Here is an 11,079-nt window from a genome sequence, read left to right as displayed (position 1 = left end):
AAAACTTTTTACTGCAATTCATGGTTAAAAAAAAAATTAAAGTATGACCTCATAACACAATTATGTATTTATATTAACAACTTTCATGAAAATGTACCCTTATAGTCACTTTACTGTGTGCCATATATTCTAATATCTTTTACTACATTTTGTTTTGAAAATGCTAGCTTTGATTCACTGAAATAACTTTTTATGACCCTCTAATGGGTTGTGATACACAGCTTGAAGAAAGGCTAGTCTTCTTTAGGTAGATGAGAAGTGGCATAAGTTTTCTATAGTTCTAAAATGTGTATTCCCTATACATTGTCTTTTTTCTCACGTTTGGATTTATGATTTTGGCAATAAGAAAAAGAGAAAGTGCTAATATAGTGAACTGAGCAGCAATTCACTTTAAAAACTCTCCAAGTACTCTGAAACTACTAGTAGTCCACAAATTAGCTTGGACTCAGTTCTTGACACTCCATATAATTAACTTAGGAAGCATCCCACATCATTACCTGGGAAACACTTTTGTTATTGTTAATATCATTTAGTACCACAGCTATAGAACACTGGGTCTTAAGAATTTTAAAATGCACACCAAGTGTTCTATATTCTTGCCTCCTTCCCTACCAGTAACGCTTGTCTACTCCTCTCAATCCACAAATCCCATCTCACCAGTGCTTAACATACTCTAGTTATATTTCAAAACCTGAGAGCCCCTCAAAACGGGGCTCTTGTTATGTAGGACCATTAATGAAGCATTTGCTACTTGGTAAGTTTTAAACTATAAGCTTCTCATAAGAAATGTGAGCACAAGCCATGGACATTAGGCATCCTTAACAAGTAACAACACTTGTAAGATGTACGATGCCAAAGACCTATTACAGAAGAACAGGAGAAATATTTCCCCAATCAAAACAGTATAAAAATTCAAAATGGCATCAAAGCATGTTTTTTAAAATAATTTTTTCCTAAAGTCACTTTATAATGAAATCTTGACATTCTATCAGCAAACACTTTTCAATGTACTTGTTGAAGAATCATTATTGCATGTGGATAAAACTCCGCATTGCAGTGATGACAGTACACTCCACATATTGAGACAAATTTTCTACCTGAGAATTTTCAGTAGAATTTCACTACTTTGCCTGTGAGATCCAGGCACATGAAAGTGCCTTCGGCTTTATACCATCGATCTACTTCTACAAAGTGAGATTTTTCCCCCTATTTAATTTCAACGCCCTGTTTGCTGGTTCTTCAAAGAATAATAGATGCTGCATAGGAAAATTGAATAGGATCATTCAAAACTAAGATACAAAAGATATATGGAGTTAAGTTTTGGGAAAATAACAAGGTGGAACTTATAAAATATTTTCTTAAAGCTATAAAAGTAATGCTAATGTTTTGATTTTTGGCAGTAACTCAAAAAATGATCTTAAAACTTATTATAGGTACTTTTTCATAAGACAGCAACCGTTGTGTTAGCTTCTGTAGTAACATTAAATTAACTGAAATTGTCACATAAAATACCTGCACTGGTAGATCCAATTCCTGTGGTGAGCACAGATCTTGGTGTAATCTTTGCTGCATATTTGAGGAACTGCGATTTCCCTGTGCCAGGGTCCCCAACCAATAAAAGATGAGATTCACCTAGAAAAATGTAAGTAATAGAAGGCTTTTAATTCCTATGAAAAGACTCATAAGTGTAGTTAAAAAGAAAATGGTCCACTTGGAATGCCAACACAACTTATATTTTATATACTGCTTTTGCTTAAGGTCATTCAAGGAAGGATTTAGCCAGAATATCTTTAGAAAAGTTAAATGTCATCGTAAGTAATAATCTTTCCTTGATTTCTGAATGCAACATTTAAAATCTAAATTCTTTTAACAGATTTTGTGCTACTTCCAGATGTTTAGGACTGTGTTTAACACTTAAAACTTTTTTTGGCGTATAAAGTTTCTGATTTCATTTATTTTGCCATATCAAACTACTGTGATTTAATCTTTCCATCCAGCCATACAAGTATTTTTTTTATTCTTTTTATTTAATTATTTTTAAGTGTCCAGGACTTTATAAGTGCTTTATAAATACCAGATCACTTATGATTCTAACTTAAAGGGAAAACTTTTCCTTTCTATGAAAATTTTAGAGGTTTACTGAAATATCTTCAAGTACTCTTATTTTTCAAATATAACATAGATGAACATATAAATATCCTGTGATATGTATGTATTATCTCACTGATCAAACAAATTTCTTCAGTAATACTCAAATATTTCCTAAATACATTAATAGGGAAATACTATTTAAGCTCAACATCAAGCAGAATGCCTTGTAAATAGTAGGTAATCAAGAAATACAATACACATAAACCTTATTATACTTACTATTCTATACTGTACAATATGGTTTTAGAGTCCCTACTAATAGCCTTATTTACAATGTCCTTTTAATTTTTTGGTTAAGCCTTTGGCTGTCATGACCCTTATGTTGCCTATATGAGGTCCATTATAAACCTTGGTTATGCCAGATATAGGTCAGTTAAGTGTGTTAACCACAAAAGGGCTTTCTGCCATTTGGACATAATTACACACAGTAATTTTTACTTGAATGCCTGACCTACAGCAGCACCTCTTGGCAGATGGCACATTTGCTACCCACCAGCAGAAGGGGAAGCAGCGGGCAGATGACTGAAAGCAGCCGAGTGAGAGAAACATACTGATAGTCACAAATGGAGAGATCCTGACTCAGAGACATTAAAAAGATCTGTGAGAGTTCCCATTGTGGCGCAGAGGAAATGAATCCGACTAGGAACCATGAGGTTGCGGGTTTGATCCCTGGCCTCGCTTAGTGGGTTAAAGATCTGGCATTGCCATGAGCTGTGGAGTAGGTCGCAGACGTGGCTCAGACCCAGTGTTGCTGTAGCTCTGGCATAGGCCAGAGGCTACAGCTCGGATTAGACCCTAGCCTGGGAACCTCCATATGCCATGGGTGCGGCCCTGAAAAAAAAGACAAAAAGATCTCTTCTTCTTTGAGTGAGATTGGGGACCCCAATCAAAGATTTTAATTTGTGGTACCATTATAGTCTGCAGCAAAAATATATACTCAGTGAAAAAGTCTTTGGAAAGACTGGAATTCTACCAAGTAGTTCCTGATGCTGGACTAGGTATGAGACAGCTGTCACCTATAAAAGATTACATTTGGAAAATAAAGCTCAAATAGCAATTTTTATTCGGTAAAGAAAAATTCTGGATCCTCTTCTTGTATGTGTTAATATTTCTCGAAATTTTAAAATAGGTACTAACCTCTGACCCGTGTGCCTGTTGCATCAGTCCTTTGAATCCCACCAGCCAGCACCATAGCCACAGCAAGCTTTACTAGGTACATTCCATAAACTTGAGGGCACAAGCTGGCCAGTATTTCATTCCTTCCTGTGAAAGGCAGAAAGATCAGAAGTTACCAATAATTTTTAAGAAATCCTAACTGAAATTTCCCTTTCTATCCTATCTTCGTGTAAACACTCTACTATCTAAAATGGTCAAGGGGGCCATTTCTAAATGACTAAAAGGAGGGTAACTTTTTGTCCTAAAAGTCCTTTAGTTATTAATGCCATGAGGTGAGAAGTCTTTATTCCCGGTTGCTACCTGGTTAGGTTTCTACAAATTTAGTGTACTTTACGAAGGACAGGAAGAAATCTCTCTTCTCCCTCATGGGGCCTTAAAAATAATTACCCCTTAAAAATAATGTCAGCTGCATTTCCTGTGCAATAATTTCAGTAAAATTACTCCACTGCCTAAATAAAAGGAAGGTGTGCAGTCTCAGAAACAATGAGAGTGTAGAAGCCAGTAATTTTTAACTACATAAGGTACTTGGAGCTCATGGAGCTTCTCCAGAGGTTTAACAGAAGTAAAACCAATTCATCCTGCAAGTCAGTTCAGCATTTGCTTTGAGCAGCTTGATAAATTCTGTTTTATCTAGACTAAGTATCAGCGTATCAGGGTATTTATAAGATCATTATGAATGATAACTCTAGCAATCCAAGCTGGAGGTCTCGGATTCTTCTGATCATACTTTAAATGAGAGATTATCACTGTTTTAGGTTCTGCTTTCAGAAACATCAAACACCAAATCTGAGAATCGGCCCATCCCATCCCTGAATAAAGTAGGTATTACATTCTGTCATCAGCCAGTCAACCAATAGAAGCTCAGAACTTCAAGAGTCTGTCTTATATGGAATTCACTACTGTGATGGCACTATGTACACATTCATGTTACCAGAAATTAACACCCTCATGTTGGTAACCAATTTGCACATTTGAGGACTCATATTTAATGCTTGAGTCTGTACTCATGTTTCAGTGATAGCTTTTTTGAGGAGGAAAATAGAACTACTACTTTCGCTGATGATTACAGTTTCAGAAGCTTTTCCATCAAGGAAAAGGAAAGGGCCTTCCCCCTCAATTCATGACCCTATGCACAAAGGCTAGTTTTTTGGTAATGAATTAAAATGGACTCAGTGGCAACTGAGCTATGGTGATGTGCCCTGGGATGGCAAAAATGGTGAAGAAAGAAAATTTATGTTAGGAAAAAAGGAACCAAAAAGAATTAGTAAATCCCAGAAGGAAAATCATTAATTGCTGGAGGGAATCCCTCCCTTTCCTAAGGTAGGAAGCCCAGAGAGAAAAGATGAGAGATCTAAAATCTAAGCAGTTAAGACCTGACAGCAGGTAAGTAAATTCTGAGCAGAATCTAGAGATTACACATACAAAGAAAGAAGGAAGAGCCTTGACAAGCAGGTAACAAGTAGGCAAACTGACCTGGGAAACACTCAAGCCTAAACTTCTAAAGAGCCAGCTTTCTGAGTAAATGTGTTGACCGGAAGCACATCCCATAGGCTCCAATGTCAGAGCTCAGTGCGAATACTGACTAGCTATCTGACCTCGGGCAAGTTTCTTAACCTGTCTCCACTTCCTTATCTGTGATAATAACGGTTTTGCATAAGGTTAAGGATTAGATGAGTTAATAAGTGCACAGCACACAGATCAATACCTGGCTCACAGTAGGAGCTACTTAACTGTTAATTAACATATTCCCTCTATTATTTGTGCTTAGTTCTCACTCAAGGTTTCCTCACACTGGTCAGCACAAAAGATACACTCTGAAGTTAGGTCTGAGGTACTAGAGACAAGCAAAGGGGAAGGTCCATTCCCTAAATTTGTTATCTGAAGTTGCAAAACTCGATTCCTAGGGTCTTGGCAATAAAAGTTCCCATGGGACTGTATCATGGAAGAGAATGCACTAGCGTGAATACTGCCCCATTCCTTCCCTCCCTCCTGAATTTCTGGTTCTAGACCATGTTAATAGTGTGTCCATGTAATCCACTTTGTGGCATGGCCACCCTTTGCCCCAGTGAAGAGAACTTCTTAGAGCTCAGATAAATGAGTCACCCTGGAGTGGGTTCAGATGGCCCAGTAGATCCCAATTCCTTCGTTTGGGTTTCTCTCTGCATCTAAACATCAGGGTCAGGGGATTCCTGAGGTCAGTGTAGGTTAGAAGAAAATCTTTAGCTCCTTGTCAATACAGCATCAGATTTAATGAAGTAGGCCAACCTCCCAGAGCTGAGCAGTGAAGTAATCTCTGGCTTTAGACTAGCACGACAAAGACACACTTCTGGATGCAGTTCTCCACCTTCCCCCACCCACCCAATCACACATACACTTTGAAATGATAAAATATAGTGGGCTGATACTTAGGAAACTAAGAAAGCAGAATCTGTTCATACTAAAAAGAAAAACGCTGCCTCGTTTTCTACCTGTTTTCCTACTTAATATATTTAGTATTTATATTTATTTCTTCCTTTCACTCTGTAAATGAGATGTACTGCCATAACCTACTTAAAACAAGATAGACTCTTTTTAATCGCCAGCACAAAGCACCTCTGATGGGCTGGTAAGAGTGCTGTTTGATGCTTTTCCATCACTTACTAGGTGGAGTGTAGCTGTGGCACTGGGATTGATTTGGAATGATTGTGGTCCAAGGAAGCGTTATGGATTTTTGCGAGGATTAGATTCTATGAAACAACTTAAAAAAAATTAAAAATACATTTGATTCTTATAGCCTTGCTTAATAAAGCCACAATGTAGAGAACTTTGGTTTTTGTTTTTGTTTTTTTTTTTGTCTTTTTGCTATTTCTTTGGGCCGCTCCCACGGCATATGGAGGTTCCCAGGCTAGGGGTTGAATCGGAGCTGTAGCCACCAGCCTATGCCAGAGCCACAGCGACGCAGGATCCGAGCCGTGTCTGCAACCTACACCACAGCTCACGGCAACGCCGGATCGTTAACCCTGAGCAAGGGCAGGGACCAAACCCGCAACCTCATGGTTCCTAGTCGGATTCGCTAACCACTGCGTCCCAACAGGAACTCCAAGAGAACTTTGGTTCTTTCTGTATGGGTCAGATAAAAGAATGATCAGCCACCACCATATACGTGTTACACTTATAAGCAAAAAAAAAAGAAAATCATCCCACAAAATAAAAGCTAACTGCCTGTATTTAGGCAAATGAAAGCCTTTTTTTGGGGGGGGGGGTAAGAAATGATATGTGTCCAGTTCAGCATGTGATTTAAGAATAAGCACTGTATTAGATTTGAGGTGAAATTCATCAGAATTAGTATATTACTGGCTTCCGTTTATTTTTCTCAGATGATGCCTCCAAAGAAGAATGAAAACAGATATTTGAAGATTTAATTGGTGTTTTATACATTTGGGATTTTTAAATAAAAAATACTCTACAAATCCAAAGGCTGTAATGTTTTAATCTGTGTAATTACAACTCAGTGTTATAATCAAAAATTTCTGCAGTGACAACAAAGCATTTTCCATCTTTTTTTTTTGGTCTTTTTAGTGCCTCATGTGCGGCATATGGATGTTCCTGGGCTAGGGGTCGATCAGAGCTGCAGCTGCAGCTGCTGGCCTATGCCATAGCCACAGCAGCATGGGATCCGAGCCACATCTGTGACCTACACCACAGCTCATGGCAATGCCAGATCCTTAACCTGCTGAGCGAGGCCAGGGATGGAACCTGTGTCCTCATGGATTCTAGTCAAGTTTGTTACTGCTGAGCCACAATGGGAATTCCTGCCATTTCTCTTATCATCTCTTTCCTGGTTATTCCATATTTTAAAATCTTCAGCTAAAACAGTGTGAAGCTGTCTTAACTGTATAATATACATCAGAAAAGAAATATGGCTTGTCAGGATGAGGTTTCGCAATAGGATGAGTTTTGCCTGTTTAAGGAGAAACTATATATTTAATTGGTAAAGAAAGTAGAAAACTGAAACTGTTTTGGCAATATAAGAGATGTTAAAAAGAAAACAGTAATGGAAAATCTTTTGAAATTTCCAATAAGAGCTCTAAATAGAAAAGATTATGGCAGAAAAGGGTTTCAAAGGAAGACGAGAGCTAGAGCTACTGACTAGTGCTACTCCCTTTGAATACAGGCACTGACACACAGCATGTAAATCCTAAACATCACATTTAACTGCTGAGTGAAATGCCATTAATAATTATCAGCCGCGTAACCCTTAAGCACAAACCTGCAAAGGGGTCGCTCTTATAGTATTCCCAAAAATCCTCAAATTCCTTTCGGACCTCCTCATCCATGTTGATCCCTGTAGACTGCTCATTATTTACTTGGACATAATTGGCTTTCAGGACTATCTCCACTTCACAGCGCACATCTTGCTGAAAGGGCTTCCATCGTTGCATTACAACACCATAAATAGTGAGGTCATCGCCTGGGAAAAAGCACCAAGTGAGTCCAGCAGTAGCATCCTGCCTACTTGGGTACAAACTTGCATGACAAAGGACCACAACTAAGAAATAAACCACTACCCCACCAGGGTTTAGAGTGGTGCACATTTCATCCAGAAGCTATCTGGAGCAAAAGAACACCATGGAGTCCTGATTTTTTTTTTAAACAGGCACTTGTATTTGCACAGCTAAAAGCTAGAGCCAGTATTTTAACTTTTCTTTATCTGCCACATGGTACCCACACCAGATTATAACCTTTCTCTAGGAAAATAGTTTACCGGATGATATATTCACCTTGATTATATCGGGTGCAGTGTCCTTCCTCTCAGAACTCCTAACCATATAGTTCTCACTTAAAGAAGATGTGGGGATTATAGCCAGGTTATACTGCAGCCTCAGGATCACAGGGATAGGTTCCAGAACCCATCTCAGATACCAAGGTTTGCAGATGCTCAAGTCCCAGAGTCAGCCCTCTGAATCTGTGGTTCCACATCCACGTATTCAACCAACCATGAATTGTGAACTACTACAGTATATACCATAAAAAAAAAAAAAAAATCCGTGTATAAGTGGGCCCACTCAGTTTAAAACTGTGTTGTTCAAGGGTCAACTGCATAATCAATTTGGTGTCAGAAAATGACAATCTTATCATGATGGATGCTATGATACTAGTTTTAGTTTCTTACATACTTATTTTTACTTAACCACATTTGTTAACATTTACTCACTGTCTTTTTTTTTTTAATGCACAAAAGGATGTGTGCACTAAGAAATGAATGAATAGCTGTTCTACTTCAAAGCTCCTTTCTATAAGCTATGAAAACACAAGAAAACAACCCTGCCTGTTCCTTCTTGATTGGTTCCTTCCCACCTAAGGGAACTCTCCCATTCCTAATTGATGGGTAGAACATTTAACTTTTACGAATTTGCCTAAGAGGCCTTGTGTAACTTTTAGGCACATTAGCTAAAATACTGACATCTGTTTTTATTATTATATACAATGTGATGCATCAATTAACAAGTAGAGGTGAATGCTAGACATTTGATATTTTGGTACTGACGAAAATTTGGAGGTTAAAACCAAACCAAAACAAAACATAATCCTAGTCCCCAAGATTTCAATCTTGTTGAACATAGGATGTTGGAGTACATTAAATCCAACTCTAGCGTTTAGTTTGCACAACAAACACTGTCTCTGAACTAATATCTAAGTCTTTATTTCTGAGCCTGTGTCAAATATAGGATATTTGTGGATGTAAAATGCCTTTCACTCTCTAAACATCAATGTGTAATGTGTAATCTGCAGGGCTTTTGATTTCCTGAAGAAAAGTGTTTTATAAATGCTATATGCATGGAACTGGTGGTAGCAATTCACACAATAGAAGGCATATTTCTAGCCAAAGGCGACTTCATAGTAAATGGTAACAAATATATTAAATGGGTTCCTTACTTATGTTTTCAACATCCTTCCAAAATTACTCCTTGGATTGTTTGCAAATCCAATCAGGAATAGTGATCATTTACTATACTATCTGTCCCCAATTTTTTAGATGCAAATGACCATGGCAACTTTATATGAGCGCTTGGAACCATTCTCTACTATCTATGGTCATTTTAATGAGTTATAGTAGATTGTTTCTATATTAGTCGAATGAGAAACTTCACTTTCAGAAACTAGACCCACTAGGAATAAGCTGACTTCACTATGCAGGGGTAATGTAGAGAATGCCCAAGAGCACTGACTCTTCAGAGGTGGATTCAAATCCCAGCTCCACCTCTCACTGGCTATGTGACCGTGGGCAAGCTACCTAATACACTGAGCTTATTTTTTGATCTACGAAATGGGAATAATTATATTTACATCACAGAACTATAGTGAGAATTAGCTCAGATAATGCATATAAAGTACTTAATGCAATATCTAGAATAAGTGCTCAATAAATATTAGCTATTATTAGTAAATCTACTTTACATTTGTAGAGCAACTGATACCATTAAAAAAACTCTCCAATAAGAGTTCCCACTGTGGCTCAGCGGCAACGAATCCGACTAGTATCCATAAGGATTCGGGTTCCATCCCTCGTCTCACTCAGTGGGTTAAGGATCCAGGGTTGCTGTGAGCTGTGGTGTAGGTCGCCACTGTGGCTTGGATCCTGCATTGCTGTGCTGTGGTGTAGGCCAACAGCTGCAATTCTGATCTGATTCCTAGCCTAGGAACTTCCATACGCTGCATGTGCAGCCTTATAAAGCAAAAAAAACAAAAAACAAAAAACAAAAACCAACCCCAAAACAAACAAAAAAACAACCTTCAATATATATATTTTCATTTACTCAGATATTTATTGTGACAGATTATCAGAACAATTGTGAGGTATACATGATAGTCCAAGGCAATAGATACTTGTTTGAAACTTGTATGTTTTTCCACAGTAAATGTTACTATAAACAATGTTATTTTCAGGAAGCTAAAATTCTAACTTTTCTATCCCATCTCTGTGGCCCCCTATCTTCTGCAGCAAATTTACAAAGAGCGCTGGTCAGACCCACCTCTGATCTCCCAGTTGCCAGGACACAACCTCCAACTTGATTACTCTGCAATGTCAGATTGGGGTTCCTAACTAGACTGTAAATTTCTCAAGGGCAAGGAGTATGCTATTCATGTCTTCTGATTCTCACAGAGGTTTGTAGCCATGGATAAATGAAGAAATAGCTGTTGACAGGCTGCTTCCATCCATTCTTTATTATTAGTGATGTGTGAAAGAAAAACAGCTTAAGATTTTTTTTTTTTTTTTTTTAAGTGCAGACAGAATTCAATTTAGGTAAATTGCATGAAAACATCTTAATCCCCATCAAAGGACATTTTCCTGTCTGGCAAAGCTCACATAAGCACTGCTTTGCTGATCCAGACATACAGCATCTAGTTAAAAACTAGAATCTTATGAACAAGGTACTTTGATGTAGTCTTGTCCATTTAGCAGGCAACCCACCATCACAGTTGGTATTTACTCAGAACACTGTGTAGACAACTATAAACTGTTGACATATGTGACACAAATTTCAAACTATGGGTTGGTGATTCTTGGATGGAAGGGGGACGTCTTTGATAAAGAATTATTCTTGACTCTAGATATTGAAATCTTTGTTTCTGTAGAGGCTTTGCCTCATCATTTTAATGAAATGTCAGCTCAGTAAATATTTTATAAATGAGGCATCTAGAGAAGCCTAGGGTTAAGAAAAAATGATAGAATTTAGAGAAAATGAAGTATTTTCAATGAGTCCAGTAGCG

The 11,079-nt window shown here is 37.8% G+C and overlaps 1 protein-coding gene across 1 annotated transcript in view; it reads right to left on the bottom strand.

The window, feature by feature from the left end:
• MCM9 (minichromosome maintenance 9 homologous recombination repair factor) overlaps window positions 1-11,079 on the bottom strand; it is a 96,628-nt gene that overhangs the window by 68,750 nt on the left and 16,799 nt on the right. Inside the window, 3 exon segments of the mRNA XM_003353232.4 lie at window positions 1,513-1,632; window positions 3,289-3,414; window positions 7,577-7,777. Coding sequence (XP_003353280.3) covers window positions 1,513-1,632; window positions 3,289-3,414; window positions 7,577-7,777 — 447 coding nt within the window.

Source organism: Sus scrofa, chromosome 1, assembly GCF_000003025.6.
Source record: "Sus scrofa isolate TJ Tabasco breed Duroc chromosome 1, Sscrofa11.1, whole genome shotgun sequence".
Classification (NCBI taxonomy): Eukaryota; Metazoa; Chordata; class Mammalia; order Artiodactyla; family Suidae; genus Sus; species Sus scrofa.
Note: the sequence above shows the minus strand (reverse complement) of the source record. Positions and strands in the feature narration are given on the sequence as shown.